This window comes from Hirundo rustica, chromosome 1 (assembly GCF_015227805.2).
Source record: "Hirundo rustica isolate bHirRus1 chromosome 1, bHirRus1.pri.v3, whole genome shotgun sequence".
Lineage (NCBI taxonomy): Eukaryota > Metazoa > Chordata > Aves > Passeriformes > Hirundinidae > Hirundo > Hirundo rustica.
Window position 1 is genome coordinate 105,661,006 of NC_053450.1, and position 17,586 is coordinate 105,678,591.

At 37.6% G+C, this 17,586-nt stretch overlaps 1 protein-coding gene across 1 annotated transcript in view; it reads left to right on the top strand.

The window, feature by feature from the left end:
• Window positions 1-17,586, top strand: part of CNTNAP2 (contactin associated protein 2) — a 770,772-nt gene that overhangs the window by 368,316 nt on the left and 384,870 nt on the right. The window contains exon 10 of the mRNA XM_040057848.2: window positions 8,284-8,455. Within this exon, the coding sequence (XP_039913782.1) occupies window positions 8,284-8,455 (172 nt within the window). The remainder of the gene's footprint in view (window positions 1-8,283; window positions 8,456-17,586) is intronic.

Genomic DNA, 17,586 nt, shown 5'->3' on the forward strand with positions numbered 1-17,586 from the left:
TTCTAAGTAAAGGATTAAATGTATGTCAAATTTTCTCTTTTATTTTACATTAGTCGTTTGTCTTTTTATTCTACTTTTCCTGAGAAGTCCTTTTATGTACTTAGTGGCTGACTACTCTCAAACTCCATTGATGTAGGCAGGAATTAGAAGTATTTAACAACTGGAAAAATCAAGTGGATTCTGGAAAAAGAAGAAAAAAACCCACAGTGAGTTAAAAAAAAAAAAAAAAAAATCTGTACATTGAGTAGATAATACCTGATTTATTTCTGTTGTGATTTGAATAATATCAATTTTTACACCTATGTGTATTTTTGACACTATTTTACCTATTTCTTTACTTTTATGTCCCCATTTTTAGATGCTACCATAACATGATAGTAATATTTAGTCTTCTCCTCTTTAGACCAGAATGTTTTGTTTTAACTCTCAAATATCTGGGCAAAAGTTTGCTTTCATCCACCCTACAGAAGACCAGAAAAACTTCAGAGACAACCATGAAGAGGAATAAGACATTAAATTTTACACAATCATAGAGCTGGAAGAGATAGTCTCATCTTCTCCACGTCTAAGACAAAATCATTAAAACCAGCCTCATAAAATAGTTTTATTTGTTCTCATCCACCACTGAATGGTGGTTCATCTTAAATATTTTGTTGACTGTTGGTATATGCTTGGGTTTGTAAGGTCTATGACTCTGAGAGAAGCAAAGTCTGCAGCAGCCATTTTCAAATAGACTCTTATCACACCTGGTTTGCAACAGGTCTTTTTCCATTAAATATTTTTATCTGAGAACAGTAATGGGTGGTTTCTTTTCTGAATATAGAAGTATTTCTGGATTATCAGAAAATATTTCTTTTTCATTTCAGATTTATTTGAACTAGCATATGAAGTTTAACCACTTAAACAAACAGTGTTTTAAGACTGGGTATTAAGACTGAAATAATTTCTTGTTTATGAAAATCATGCTTGTGTTCTGCTAAATTTTTACATTTTCTCCCAGTAACAATATAGCACATGGAATTTTTTTTTTTTTTTTTTTTTTTTAGCATGTAGTCCAGCTTCTGTGTGATCTGGGAACAGATCTGTGGTTGGGTACAATATTCCAGATAATCTCTTTATTTGGGAATGATATGGTCTATGTATTTTGCAGGAAACTATTTTTAAAATAGGAGAGGTATCAAACTTGTAGTTAACTGAGGTTAAAAATAAATTAATTCCTTTGGCACAGAAAAATAAAGGGAAGGGAAAGAGATATCAAAATTAAAGGTGAGATGTACCTCAGTGCTCATGGCAGTTCATTTCAAACTGAACTGGTACCATTACAATGCAACCCAGGTTACAAAGCTGCCATTTTTTAACAGTAATTGGACATCCCAAACATTTGTCTACTTTGAATTCTGTAGCCAGCCATTTTGAAAAGTGTCTCTAAACAGTTATTAAGAAGTCCAATGCTGTTCACACTAAGGTCCATGGCAATCTGAGAGAAGCACAGAATCAACAAAGCTGGTAAAAGAGACAATTGTACTGTAGTCTTACTCTTCCCTTGTTACTGTCGTCAATTTTCCTGTTTGCTGCCAAAACAGTATGCTTTGGCGGATTTTTTTTATGCTTTTGTCACTGCTTTCAAAATTGTATTCCTCCACATTTTAATGGGCTGTCATCCTAGACATTTACTATCTTGTAAAATAGTATTTGTGCAGGTTGTGTTTTGGCTTGAAGATAGTCTGTTCACAGCTGGTTGCTTGGCTGTTATTATCTGAGTATCGTTTGGACTTTTTAGCTTCCTGTTTCTTTCTTTGATGACTACTTATAAACAATACCAGTATAATTATGTGTTCAGATAACCTATTATGCTCTACATGACCTATATCTATGGCTTGGTCCCATAACCAACCCAAGAGTCTCTCTGGTATTCAATAAAGGAAATCTGTAGTGCTGTATTGGTATTTTTCATGCCTCAAGTAGAGATCTTAGAAGCTTCTTTTAAAAAAATCTGTCTATCAAGAACTTGCATGTGCTGAATTAGTGTAAATACACCAAAGGAAATATAGCTGGAAGTTAAGGAATGAGAGTGTATAGAGAGACCACAAATTCTCAATGCTTCTCCAGAACTGGCTCCAATTAATAAGCAGAAAACTGGTGATAAAATATTCTTAGAGAAGAAAGTATGGCTGAAGAGCAGATTTCCAAGGGAGACAAAAAAAATCAGGAATCACACCACTGGTAGAAAGTGCTGCCAAGTCTTGTGAGATCGAGTTAAACTTTTTCATCATACTGCAAATGACATGTATAGAGAAGATTCTGGGAAGTCCACCAGAGACTTCATTACTGCTAGCTTGTTTTTACCAAGGGGCTCATGTGTGCGCCAGGAGTGCTAGAAGCACATCATCTTCTTGTTCTAAACTCTAGCTTTAGTAAACTCTCTTTTTCTCTGTGTATAGAGACACATTTGGGTTTCTTCAGTTAGTAATTTAAATTTTTTGGGGATAGAATGCACTGCCTTGCTGTCAACCTCTGTATTCCCATAAACTAAACAATGAGGGCAATGTAAAGATTAATTTACTAGAAAATGACTTATTCAAGAATTTGGTAGCTTTCTAAAACATGGAGACAAATTATAGTCCTTATTCTTGTTTGTCTTTCCACATTCCACCAAGCTGGAAGATGCTAAAACCATGTTTATTTTCATCTTTATTTTCATAATTATATGATTCTATGATTATCAGAACAGTTCTTACAGTTGCTAGATGTGGCACGCAAAAGTCTGTTACCTCCGCTGAGGCGTAGCGACCTGGTTCAGGAACGACACGGCAGCCACAGCCAGGCTGCTCGGACCACCAGCTCACAGACACCAGTGTGGTGGACGGCTAATGGCGTTTATTAACTGGTTACATGGAGTTATAAAACCTCTGTTTGCTACATCACATCCGTCTGCTTACGTTACAGGTTAGGTATTGCTTACCTTATCAAGGACACTAACCAACTAAGAATTGAGAGAGGGGTTCTGTCTGCCCGTACAACGTGATATCTTCCGACCACCTGTCCCTAATCTCCCGCAAAAGTCATTACAAATTCCATCCTTAGTCCTCATATTTCCTAATACAGAAATATAATTACAGTTCAAAAAAAAAAAAAAAAAAAAAAAAAAACTTTACAGAAATGCAGAAATTGAAAAATATATATATATTCTATTTTAATTCAGACTGTTCATCCCCTCTGCAATTTGTTTGGTTTATTTCATGTTATTGGAGCAGGAATTTTCTGGTTCTCCAGTTACTGCCTGTCTTCCACTTGGCACTTAGGACTCCATTCTGGTCTCACTGAAATAAGGATAAAATACTACAGTGAATCTGGATAGGGAGGTGGATCACGCTTTTCATTCAGTGTCTTTTCCTATTTATTAATGTGTGAAACATCAGCTATATGTTCAATTTAAATATTGTTAGGCATTGAATTTGAGTTTTGTTCTGAGGGTTCAGAAGAACATCTTATGTGTATCTGTTTGATATATAGAGAAAATTTGACTACTTGACCCTTCAATGAGACTATGCTGTGATTTAACCCTACAGATAAAGAGCTTTGTTTCCTTTCTCTCATTCTACAGAGCAGGAGTCCTGGTCATATGCTTGAAAACCCTAAAATAATAATAATAATAATAATAATAATAATAATAATAATAATAATAATAATAATCAAACTTGAAATCAGTCAGGTTTTTATTGATTTTTCTCCAGCTACCCATGCAACTAGTTAAAGAAAATATGGATTACTGGTTAGATATCAAAGATACTACACTATTTTAAAAAATTGTACTAAAGAAGTAAAATATCAAGTATCATCTGCATACAATCATTGGCCCAGCATTAGCTTACAAATAACATAAAAGGGAAAAAAACCCATAATGCTGTAAAGAAAAACTGCCTTCTTGTTACAATAGAATTTATATTACATTTCAAAGAAAATCTGAGTATTTAATATAGAGGTACAAAATAATCTCTGATTGTATGTCCAGAATCTAGTATATTTCATTCTTAGGTCAGATCTCAGAAATGAGTAGTGCATTTGGTGTTCTGACTACATATACATTCTTCTGTTATTATAACATGAACCTGAATGTATTCTTCCTTCAAGTTCCTTTTTTTTAGAATGCTTTTGGGAGAACCTTACACGGCTGATTTAAAAAGAGACATAATAGAGCTTGACACTGGAAAAGGAATATGTTTTTAATTTCATAGGTGTTTTATTGTATTTATTATAGTTTATTTAATTTGTTTATTATATTAAAATTACTTTAAACAAAAAAAATAGCAATAATTTATAGTCTAGCTTTTCTGATTTTTCTTGAAAGTTTGAACTAAAATCAGGAGCTCTATCTAGAATTTGGCTGTTCTATGTTTAGTGCATCAGAATGAAGTCCTGGACACAATTTTTCTTGAACACTGAAAAATTCAGATTTAATCTATGTCTGACCTTTGCAGTATAATCCTTCTCTTTGTGGTCCTTAAATATGAAAAATAAACTGGTAATGTACAGATTCTTTGTGTCAGAAATTACAGGATAATGGAGTCTTCCTGACTTAAAGTTGTGTTTGTAAGCATTAGCATGAACATTGTTTTGGACTGTGCAAACTGAATTTTATGTGCATTTTGAAAATGTACATAGTTTCTTGTCAACAAGAAGATCAATGAAGTGCTGTCCAAATTGTTCATCCATTACTTAGCCTTCCTAGTGACAGCATTACTGTCAGCTTTAGTTAGAGAACTTAATTTATTTAAAATTTAATTCACTGTGGGTAGGATGAGGGAGTGAATCATGTCTCTATGAGAATTTGGAAGGGGAAGGCATTGTCTTGTGTATTGAATTAAAGCCACAAAGTACTAGGTCATTTTGAGGTTTGCATTTGAGCAGAAGCTTTGTGCCAAATTATTCTTGCCCCATAATAATCTTAAATGTCCAGGTCTCACCAAAATTAATGGACATTAGGTTGTATAGCTGGTAGTTCAAAAACAATGTGGGTAAGGCTTATCTAGTTGCTTTTCTTCTTTTTTGTGAGAAGCATATGGTGGAAAAAAACCCTATTCTTCTATTTCCTGTGGAGTGGGAATTGTTTTTTGAAATTACCTCTTAACATAACTGTCTGTTAGAATATAGCATGACTGAAATGCTTTGACACTTAGTCAGCCCCACAGACATATTATGAAATGTGCTGTACTGGGGCATAAAAGTCTTGCCTCTTCCAGTTTCTTACATGACTGGTAACAGCAGAGGGAATAACAGCAAGAGGGAATAGCAAGACAGGCAAACATAGACATTTTCATGGGAAAATTATAGTCTTGATCCATTGATAGATACAGAAACAGAATAATACAGATTCAGAATCCTGAATCGATTAACACTTGGTGTACACCACTCTCTTGGATAATAGAGAAAAGCTTGATTTACATAGTTAGGGGAGGAGCAGCTGCCTCTTCCAGCCACTCCATCCCACAGCTCCCTCCTGCTCCAGGCAGTAAACCCAAGGACATGGGATCTCCACTGAGGCTGAGGGCCCCAGCTGCTGCTTTTCTGCTTGCAGGTTCAACCAGTAGCAAACCAGAATGTGTCAGAGAGTAATAATAGCTGTGCACTAACATAGTGCGTACTTCAGATGCAGTGAAGCTGAGAATCACTTATTGAAATACCTCTGCAGTTAGTTCTGGAATGGTCTCAAATTGTTGAATCAAATAATACATTTTTAACTTAGATATTTCGTTCATACCCTTTCTGATGTGAACAGAGAATTGTGGCTCTTGGTTTTGACCTTATTTTTCAGTTAGTGTTCGTAGGATGGTGGATAATCTTTCATTATATTCAGATGTATCTGTATAATTTCCTTGGCTTTGAAGGGTTTACATGAATATTACTGTTTACCCTGGTGCTGATAAACTTGAATTTAATGTGTAAACCAAAGGACTTGTGGAACTGCTCTAAATCTGAAGGTGATATGCAGGTTTCCTGCCCAGCTCCAGTACTGCACTAAAGATCTAAATGAAAATATGCTTTGTGTTATCTTGAGGATTCCTGCTTGGGAGGAGTTCTAGGGTTCAATGACAGTTCAAAAACAAAAAATTATACTGAAAGGGTAAGTTGTTTAAATATAATTGGGGAAAGTGACTGGTAGGAAGATGCAAATATTATGCTTGCATCCACCAAACAACATAGAACTAACTGGCAGTTTTGTCTCTCTCTACTGTTGGATGTAAAGCCTCGCATAAATCAGTTTAATCAGTCACTAGAAAGAACAACTCAAAAAAAGTAGGAGGCAGGTTTCTGAAAGCCCTGTCCTATTTTCATCAGGTCACTAGCCAATGCCATGCTGGAAAGACAATATTGGTCGTATCCCTACACCTTGATTTTTCTGCCTGTCCAAAATAACAGTTCCTACAGTCCATGATTAGCACTTTTTGTTGGTTGGTTGGTTGGTTGGTTGGCTGGCTGGTTGGTTGGGTTTTTTTAAGGGTAGCATTTGATCTGATGAGGTTGTTATGAACTAGTTAGGCATTTGGGGGATTCCCAAGGAGCTTTTCCTTCTCCATGTGTGTAACCAAGTTTGATGTAGCTATATATGTGTCTTATACCATTTATGGCTCCCTGTAATGGTGTCATAATTTTAGTCCAGAGGTGCTACAACCTCAAGGCAAGCCCAGCTTCCTGAGACACCTGTCAGAACTAACTTTTAGCATTGTCCCAGCTAATTATTACAGCATCCCTGATTCCTTCTGTGCCACCAGTGAACTCTGAAGTGAGTGCATACTGAAGTGAGTCAGGGAAATTTAGAAGCTACCAAAAGTAAATTTAGCTGATGGGTGGGATCACTTTAGAAAATTTCAAGTATTAATGATGATATGAAAACTCTGGCAAAGCCTTTAATTAAAATGTATCTTAATTAGATTTTGGCAAAGACTTATGTGTAACTAATTGTGGGGTTTTTTTAGTAATAGGTGCTGTATTAGGCATCATCTGACCTCAAGCACCTGTTGCTTATTTCTCTACTTGTTGCCCTCAACTGTTTACATGGCATGTGAAAAACTCTATTTGTGAAAAAAAATTAAAATTATTTTCATCACTTTTTTCTGCCACTGTTCAAATAATGTCAGTTTGATAATCTTTTATTCTCCTGTCTCCACAAATGTAATTGAAGAGGCCATAAGGCATTGGAGATTGGCAAGGTGGATAGAAAAGTGGGAGAAGGAATGGGAGCTGTAAAATGTCTTAGCCACCACAGCAAATGTGTTATTCTAAATGTGATATTTTACCCTTGTCAGACAAGTATTGCATGGCTGCCCATCTACCCAGCTGAAATCTGCAACACCATTATGATTTTTTCAGGATTTTTACCTTCTTTACCTTCTTTTCTTTTCAATAAACTGTTGTTCTCCCCTCTCTTCTCCTTCTTGCTCCCATCGTAAATGGATTCTGTCTTTTCTAGGGACTACATTTTTAAAGATTTATACGTAGTGAATGAGTCTCTCCACTGTCTTATCAGGGACATTTTTCTCGAGTAAATTGACACGTTCACTTGTGAAGGGCGTTCAGTTAAACAATTCCATACAAACATGCTCTGTAACCCTGCCTTTTAGCTTGAGCAAGACACTAAGTCATTCTCACCTCTTGTAAACCGTCTTCGAACACACAAGAAAATGCATGTATTCTGAGCAAAACTGAAAGTTCTACAGAATGTCCTCAGATTCCTCAGAGGTGACCCAGGACATTAGATTTTAGGACTATTTTCAAGTTTACAGAAGGAATCCAGTACAAGTATTCTTTGCCCATAGACAAAAAGACAAACTAGCAAAGACTGGAAATCTAATTCTAGAGAAGGCTGAAAAGAGGAAATACCCCTCATGGCTGCAGTTTTAATCAGAAAAAAACAGAGGAATTAGAGTGTGAGTTCTAAAATATAGCAAGGAGATAAATCCTTTTCCTACTCCAAGAATTTTTGTGTAAGAAACAAGGAATGAGAAGCAGCAGCAGAAAGGAGAAGGAGGAGAAAGTAGCAGAAAACTTTCATCCTTAAAAAATTAATGAATCATCCGCTGTGCTGTATAAATTCTTTCAGGTAGTTGACAGTTACTTAAATCAATAACATTGCAATGTAAATTAATAACTTTATAATGTTTTCTTACTACATTGTCTTTTTTCTACCCTCATCCAGGAAGCCTGTGTTTCTTTTCCTTTGAAAAGGTCCTGGCTTAAGTCCTAGTAGATGAGGTTGATAATGCTCTTTACTTTGCTTCTCTGCAGGGTTTCCTATACAGATGAATGACTCGGATCACTCGCTATTTGAGCATTCTTTTCAAGGGTGCATGCAGAGTATTCATGTGGATGATCAGCTGGTGGATTTACATGCAGTGGAGCAAGGCGAGCTGGGAAGCTTTGCCAATGTCACTATTGACATGTGTGCCATTATTGACAGGTAAGTTATGGAGAGATCACCCATACTCTGGTACACTGATACATCCTTCATATTCTGAAAATATTATATAGTGATCCAGAAAAGTTGGTCCTGACACTGCCGGTGATCATGTCCTACCTTTTTAGGAGTGGGAACCATGCTTAAGTGATGGAGATGATGGCTTAAAATTGTAGATTGTGTAGGATGCAGTGGAAAGCAACTCTCAAATCTCTCCACTCATCAGCAGAGGAGGAGGTGAAAAGTTCTTGTAAGACAGGCTCAGCCTATATGTCAGTAATATGGCTGCCTTAAATAGAGGAAACTCCTCACTCATTTTGTTTGTTTATTAGATGTTATGTCATGGAGACCTTTTTGCAACTAGAAGTTGTGGCTCCTGGCTTCAGCCCCTTCTGGCTTCCCTGTATTCCTCAGAGAACTAAAGCAGGCCTGCATGCTTGCACACCAGTGAATGCAATAAATGTTCAAACTTAATTAAAGTTTAAGTAAGTTAACTAAATTAAATAAGTTAATGCTTACTGGGTTTGATTTTTTCCATATGAGAAGAGTAATTGAGAATAAAGGGCAGCCTTTTGCTTTGGTGCTATCTTTTCAACCACTTACCTGTATTCATTTTTGTTACTTCTGACTAATGGTTTGTCTGTTGATGAAAAAAAGAAAATACTAGAAAAGACAGAAAGAACAAATATCTCAATTCCTGAATGCAGGCAGTTTGGTTTATCATGAAAATTACCTTACATTAAGGCCATTGCAAGCCTGCTTGAAAGCCAAAAACGGCTTTTTCTAATAGTGGCTCCAAAAGGAGCAAAGAGTACTAGATTGGAGAACCCTGGAAAAATTCAAGTAATGACCAACTACTGGAGTTCATGTCACCCTCTAAAAGGAGGGCCAACTTCAAAGCTACATCAGGTTACTCAGGACAAGTTGAGCTTTGTATATCTCCAAGGATAGGTATTCTACTGGCACAGTGCTTTTGGATATCATCAGCAAATATCTGCATAGCTGTGGTAAGGAAATGCATGTTCTTTTAATTTCCTACTTTATTTTAAGAGACTCTCGGAGATAGGTGCTACTGTGAAAAACCAAAATATAACATACTGCTTTGGTCTTGCAAAACATCTTCTCTTCCTGAAATGTAGACATCCATTTGAACTAAATGAGTCGTGGTAGGCTGACCATGGCCAGCAGCCAAACACCCACCCTACCTTTAGCTCTTTTCCCTGTCCTGAGGGATGGGGAGGAAAACAGAAGAAAGGCAAAAAGACTGGTGGATTAAGAAGACAATTTAATAAGAAAAAGCTGCATATGTAAGCAAAGCAAAAAGAGAAATTTGTTCACTGCTTTGCATCAACAAGCAAGTGTCCAGGTGCTCACTGGAAAGCAGAGCCTTATTCTCAGCACATGGAGTGGTTGTTTTGGAAGAGAAACTCCATAACACTAAACATACTCCTTTCCTCTTCCATTCTGTTTTTATTGCTGGGTAATGCTGTTGTACAGTATGGGATTTCCCATAAGAAACTGCTTCCAAAGTCCCTGCTTCCAAAGTCTCTGTTTGGCTCAGCTACCCCAGCTATGTCCTTGTCTAACCTCTTACCCAGCCCCTCCTCCTGGCCTTTAAGGGGAAGGGTGTGGAGAGAAGCCTTGATGTTTCTGCACAAGCGCTGTCCAGCAGCAGCCAAGAGCGGTCTGCTACCAGCATGGGTTTAGCCACGGCTGGGAAATATAACAGCCATGGACTGCTGGGAAGATTAATTTAGTGACTCCATCCCAGCCAGAGTGAGTATACCACTGTGGCTTGTCTCTTTCACAGAGCTCCTGGCTCCGTTCTCGTCTCAGCTAGCTCGAGAGACAAACCACAGTTGGAAGGAGTTTCCCCAGGTCCTAAAAGCCAGGAGGTGGCCAAGAACCTTTCCCTTAGCAGGAGAGAGTGAGACCCTGTCAACAGCAAAGGAAGGTCTGCACTTGATCCCGGGGGAAACCAGGGCTTTATTCAGTCTTTCTTCTGTGGTGCTGCCCCAGACCTAGCCTGGGTCAGGAGCCCCGTCCCACTGCCCGAACCAAGAGGAAGCCCCAGCCGCATGGTCTGGGACTTACATCCAGGGAAGGGGCTAAATGTGGGGACAAGCCAATACCCAATCAGGGATAAGGTGGGAGTGGAACAAGGTTGGATTACATTCCGGAAGGTGACTGGGAATAATGTGTGAGATGGGCTGAGGGAAGAGCAGGGACAAACTTTGGGATATTACAATATGAAACCAAATAAAACACAACAACATACCACTGTAGTAATCTCAGTGTTAAAGGGCATGCTTTGTGGTGTACCAGTGAGTTGCTCTCTGGCCACTTTATATTGATTCTGTTGAAGATTGAAGTCATAATGGAAAGAGCATGTGACAAGCTGGTGTCATAGCGATGAAGCTTGCTCTGTCTCCTCACACATATCTGAAATTAAAAAGAATTTCTGCGGTCAGTATTTGTCAGTTTGAATGACTTGGGTTTATTTTGAATATTTGGTTTTATAATGGTTTTTTGAAAGAAAGGATGTGAAGATACAGCTAATTAAGTCTCTGCATTTCTTCCATTGGATAAATATGAGCTTATGCAAAATTTGTATTGATCTCAATGATTGAACCCATGTATGCCAGTTTCTATTAGAAAAAAATTCCATTATTATAGCAAAGTTAATCAGAATTAAGGTTTAAATATATTATGATGTAATTAGAAGTAACTTAAAGTGTAAGTTAATTAGTATCAAAGCTTTAGAGTGCATTTATGAAATACAAGACCTAAGGCTTCATATACATTGAACAGCTTATTTTGGAAGTTAACTTCTCATAGAAGTTACTAGTTGGAAGCTATTTCTTTTTATAACACGTAAAAAGATCCAAATATTTCATATAATGACACATGCCACATAAAGGTTATATATAGAGGGTCTTTATAATATGAAAATATTATTATGCTTTCTATATTTTTGTATAATATACATTATTTTTATTATATATATGTAAACATCTATATTCATAACAGAGTTTGGCATAAATAACAGTGTGTTATCTATGCTTACATATGTATGTATTTATATTTTCTTTATATAAGAAAATATATTCTCAATCTATTTTCCTCTTCTACCACTTTGGGTGCTGATATCATCCTCATAGAAGTTAAAACTGTATGTCTTACATTTATGCTTTTTAAGCACAGGTAAATTGTGTTGCAAGCAGAGTAGCAGTTGTATAGCCACAGGAAATTAGAACAGTATCGAAAGAAGTTTCTTAGCATTGGCTTTGGTTTTTTCAATGATTGAGTTGTAATCAAGATTGTTGTCTTCCCATGACCAAGTTTATTTCTCTTTACTTTGCACTTTAGAACTCTTTGCCTGAGAGGCAACAATGGCAAACTTTAGATCTGACTGGATGCTATATATCAACTCAATTTCACTTTCTTTGAAAGGGGAAGATACTTGTGGCTTGTCATAGTGGGATCCTCCTGATTTTTTAAACTCGTTTGGATCTGAATCATAAAGGCTTCAGTCTTCATCGTCAACACGGAAACTGCTTTCATAGCCGCACTTTAGTAAGGACACCCACTGGGCAAAAAGATAAGCTATCACATTGAATTATTCTTACTGCAGGCTTCAGACATTTGGCTCAGGGGACAAAAGATGAAGTTGTAAAAGGTGGCATTTTCCATCATTAGCCAGAGCGGTTGGTAAGGAGGGAAGAGTTTTCTCAGTAAGATTATAACAAAAGTTACTGAGGATTTGTTGAGTTTTTATGTTGCACCTGCCTGAGGGAACTGCTTCCTAAGTCCCAGGTTCTGCCAAGCTAAACTCTGGCCTGACATGGAAAAGGTTTCTGCATTTTATTTCTAGCAGTTTTGAAAAATGTGAGAAGAATAGTGATGTTAGACTATTACACTTGTACTTGAGAGATACAAGTGTTGAAGCACTTACTTTGTCTTCCCCTCCTCACGTGAGCATTTCTTTTTTTTTATTGCAAAGATTGCAAGCTGAGATCTAATTACGAGGGAGCACCAAAGCTAAGGAACATTCCCTTTTTACCAGTAGTTAAATAGGATAAATGCATATAATTTCATTCAGGTATGTATAATTATAGGCAGTTAAAATGCTACTGAGAAAAAAAAAATAAGCATCCCTATTTCTGTCTCTTAATTATCTATAATTGCATTAGCAGTGGAAGTTGCATTGTCACAGTGATCCACATGCTGCATTGCTTGTGATAGCACAGATCCCTTTTCACCTCCTTTACTTAACATTTACAACCTAACATGTTGTTACAGTCCAGATGGTACTGCTGTACTTTCAGATTTAAGCACAGGACATTGAACAGTAATTATTACTCACAACTAATTTGTCCTGGCAATCTCAGAGAATTCCAAATCTTTCCTGACTTTCTTAGGGCTAGAATTATGGATTTTAATCACAAAAACCACAATGAGAGAATACTACAATGATTTCAAAATACAGTGTCAAATCTGCCATTGGACATTATGCACCACATAAGCCAATTTTAATGAAATTTTCTTTGTTCCATGTGAAAAAATGGATGGGGAAATGAAAAATTTTCATATGGCTGTTTCTGGTGTTTTATGAATGTGTAAACAGTGTGATTCTCTCTGTAACACAGTGAGATGAATTAGATGCCAGTATTTGAGAATAATTTCACATTAAAGATTAATTTAAGTGATCAGATACATGCAGCAGAACATTTCTGGATGATTATTACTTACCTGCTGTGGGGATACATTCTGTATGACAGAGTGTCAGAATTCAGCTTTAATCCCATACAGCCATATTCTGTCAACTGATTTTTGATTGCCAATCAAAGTTTGAAATCATTCACCTAAATAACAGAACACAGCAAATTAATTGGTACATAAATATGGCCACAATGTAACTGGCAGCAAGACACAGTTTCTTTGGAGTTAAAAATCGTCGTGCCAAATACTATTAAAGTTCTTAATTTCTGGATCTTTACACAGGCTTTAGGATTCTGCCCTTCTTTGCTGCTCTTCCCCTCCCTCTTCCAGTTCAGTGGTTAGACAGAAGACAGACGTTATCCAGCAGTGCTCTGCATGAGGAGCAAATGATATAACAATGTCCCGACTGGAAGCAAAACCTCCTTTGCAGTTGAGTTTTTTCCAACTCAAATTCATAAAAAGGAAGTCATGTAGGACTGGGGAAGGGCTGAAACTATACCATGACTTCAGCCTGCAGATATTCCTGGGCATATGGGCTGGAAGGCACTTCCCACACATGCCTTCTCCCTCTCTTCTTCTCCTCACATCTCTTTGTAACCATACAAACTTTTTATGTAGAAATTGAGGTGAAAGCTGCCTTTCAATGAGAGAGATTCAGGTGTGTTTACATAATAATCCATCTCATCCTCGAAAGGTGGCTTTGTAGGCAGAGATTATACCTCAGATGACAAGGCTTTTAATACTTGTCCATTAAGTACCAGGGTACACAGTGACAACTGCCATATTATTAACACAGATCAGTAGACAGGTAGGAGGTTATGAATTCTACAAGAGCTAACCACAAAATAGGAATAGTTGCATTAGCTTTCTTTTTTAAGTGTATCTTATTTTTTTTGCAATATTTTTTTGCTATGAAAAAATCTCCATTCTCAAAAAAGGGGATGGGGAGAACATTGTAAAAATCAGGGAAAAAAAAAAGCATGAGCAATATTAAAAATTGAATAAACTGGGGTTTTCCATGTCTTAACAAACCGTGTCCCTTGCACACAGCTGGAAATATTTGAATAACTTGCAAAATTTTTCCTAGTCTATCCAGTACTTTGCTAACATCGAGAAATTGGCTGGACCTTCCAGCTGTCATTAGTTAGAACAGGACTCTCCAAGACAGCAACAGAAGGACAGAATAAGATGGTGATTACATCATGGAAGTATTTAAAAAAAAAAAAAAAAAAAAAAAAAAAAAAAAAAAAAAAAAAGGCAGCACTGTTAAATAACTTAATAGTGTAATCAATAACTCTTTAAATGAGTTGCAATAGTTTGAGATGCAGATGATTTCTTATTTTATTGCCTTTGACATGTGGTTTTGTTTTGGTTTTTTTTCACTTTATCCTATATTACAGTGGTTACAATAGTCAATAATATTCTTATGAGAGTCTTTTACATAACTGTGTGGGTTGTATATCATCTTGTAGCTGGATGACCAAACATTTTGAAATCTCAGAATATCCTCAGTTGTTCTTTGTCTTCTATTTAGTCCTATACAAGCTCTGCACAGAGAGGAAAAAAGATCTTTCATTTTAATTCTAAGGAATACTAATATCTTTGTTTATTGTTATTATTTAAGAATGTAGGTTACTGGAATAATCTTCTTGAGAAAGTGGATTATTTGTTCATGAAAAATACCTGTTCTTGCTACAAGAGCTAAGTCAGTAAACATTTAGGTATACTTTGGAGGAGGAGGAGGAGTAGGTAACACAGATTTCTGCATAATTGATGGATAATAGAGGTAGACTCTGAGCTGCAGGATTGCTTTTTTCCACAGCCTGAAAGAAAAGTAACAGCATGGGGTTCATTCTTGGGAGCCAAGTGGCAGAGAATATGTTGCCCAGCAGCTGTGCCCAGTGCATGGTGCATGGTCACCAAGGTCAGGGACAGCACCCTGGGCCTCCTGGCATGGGGACTGCCCTGGGGCCAGCATCCCAAAAGTCCTCCTCAGAAGGATGCTGGGTGGAGGATGGTGAGGCTGTTGCAAGTAGAATTTGAATGGAGGACCCCATCACCATGTGGCACAGTGCCACCATCCTGCAACACCGCAGTCACAGTGACCTGGCACGGGATAAAAGGGAGCATCGTCCCATCTCCCACTGCCATAGCTGGCCTGAAATCAACCCGAACACATCAGAGAGAAGTCCTTGAGGGGCTGGTAGAACCACTTGAAGCTGAGGGTGGAGAAAGGGAGGCTGGACAGGTCTTTCAGAGGTGCTCCACCCCAAAACCAACTCCCAACAGGGTCCCCTTCAAAGCTCATCTGAGGGATTGAAATATTTTTTTCATCTCTGTAGCCAGGGCAACACAAAGAGAATGCCTTAAGGAGCACTCCAGAACTCCCTGTCCTCATACTTTGTGTGGAGCCAGGAGCAGCAGTCATAAGAAAAGAGGTGCAGAGGTGTTGCAAGGCATCTCAGTGCTTGGAGCACACACTGGTGCCGCCAGGTGCAGGAAGGATTCTTTCTCCCGAGGTGGATCAGGCCAAGGGCATTTGCTCATTCTTGGAAGACTCCAACATGGCCCCAGTTGGGGCAGAAGAGAAGTCAGGCTTCTCCTGGGAGGTATGCCCAATGTGTGGGATGAGGAGGGAGGTCTTGTTCAGGGAATAGCTGATTACCACCTTTGGGATCTGGAAGGAATTTCCTGACTGGCACTGGCCTTTAGCAGGTTTTTGCCTTCCTCTCCAGCATTGAGCATGGCATATTAAGGTTTTCTTTGGGCACTCTTGGCCAGATTGCTGCCTACAGCTCATGCCCCATGAAGATGGGCACCCTCCTGTCCCCTGCAGCACCTTTTGCCTTCCTCTGCAGCACCTTGGCCTGCTTTGCACCATTTTGACCAGGTGCCTGCTACCCTCGTGCCTCCCATCTGATGGGAGGAAGTTTTCTAGACTTCCAGGGTGAGCCCGGGGTGGCTCCCATGGGTTGCTTCTTGTCCTCGGTGCCATTGAGCACGGCCCTTGTCAGGGCTCCTCTGGGTCCCTGTGGCTCTGTTCCTGCCTGCATTGCACCTCCAAGGCACCACTCATGCCCTGGATCTCCCTGTCTCTCAGTCTTCCAGTCGCTTCACCATCTTTGTTGCCCTTCTGGGGGTGCTTTCAGGTACTTTAGGACCCTTTTTTACAAGAGGAGGCCACAGTTACAGGGGTTCCTGCCATCAAGGCACACACCTGCTAATGTTTACTAATCTGGTAAAATTAGCGGGAAAAGGATGTGAAGAAAAGTTGATAATAGTGGCAAAATTTTAAAACATTATTTAAATAATGTTACAAGTTGCTTTGGCAAAACCTTTGTTTTTTGGTGTTTTATTTTTTTTCTGTCTGCTACAACATGACTAATATAAGAACAGTTTAATCAAATTGAGTAATCTATAATTTATAAAAGTTGTGAGCAAAATCTTTGTGTGGAAATTAATTTCTTGGTTTTTTCTTACTTGCATTAGTTTGCTCAGGGGACTTGATTGAATGTGCAGCTTGTATTACATTCATATGTAATTATTATTTTATTCTCATTTTCCTGTGGGGAAGATGAGAGCACTGAGCAAACATCCACAAAGCTCTCTCTTGGACATGAAACTTATACTCTCAGAAGAGCGTAGATGCTAAATATTTACCTGATCCCATAATAAAACTGTTGAAACTACCTTCCTGGTTACTCAACTGAGTTCTGAAGTCAAACTGCTTTGATGACTCTCTCAAGTTATTCATCACATATTTCTTCTTATCAGTTCATAACTGAAAAAGTTAATATATTATGCAGATTGCTTATTTTTATGTGATTAAGATATCTTCTCCTGGATGAACAGCACTGCTATTCTTAATGAAACTGTCTCTGTACATTCATTCTCAAAAATAAAGGAGACCAGATTGCTGTCTCAGTTTTAAAGTTTACAAAAAATTTAACCAATCCAAAGAAGTTTAAGGAACTGTCTGTGTTACTACTAATCTTTCAATAAGACTAAAATTGCATCATCCTCTCATTTGCATTTGTTAACAAACTATGAATCTCTCAGATATGAATATCAATACTTCTACTATTTTTTCCCACTAAAAGAAAATGAATAATCATAATCCAAACAAGTAGACTGTCTGTCTACTACTGACTGTAATAGATTTGATTGTATTCTATAATTGGTAGGCATGCTCATATTTGATAGGTATGACATAATGCTGTAATAAGTAATAATGGCAAATGCTCTAAATATTTTCCAGATACTAGAAAAAAAAAAAAAAAATTCTTGTTACCATTTTCTTTCTATACAGTACAATTACAATTACCACCAGAATTATGATTGCCGCTCTGAATTTTTAACAAGCTATGAGTAAATTTAACCCATTCATTAGAAGTATGTGCATCTGGAGGACA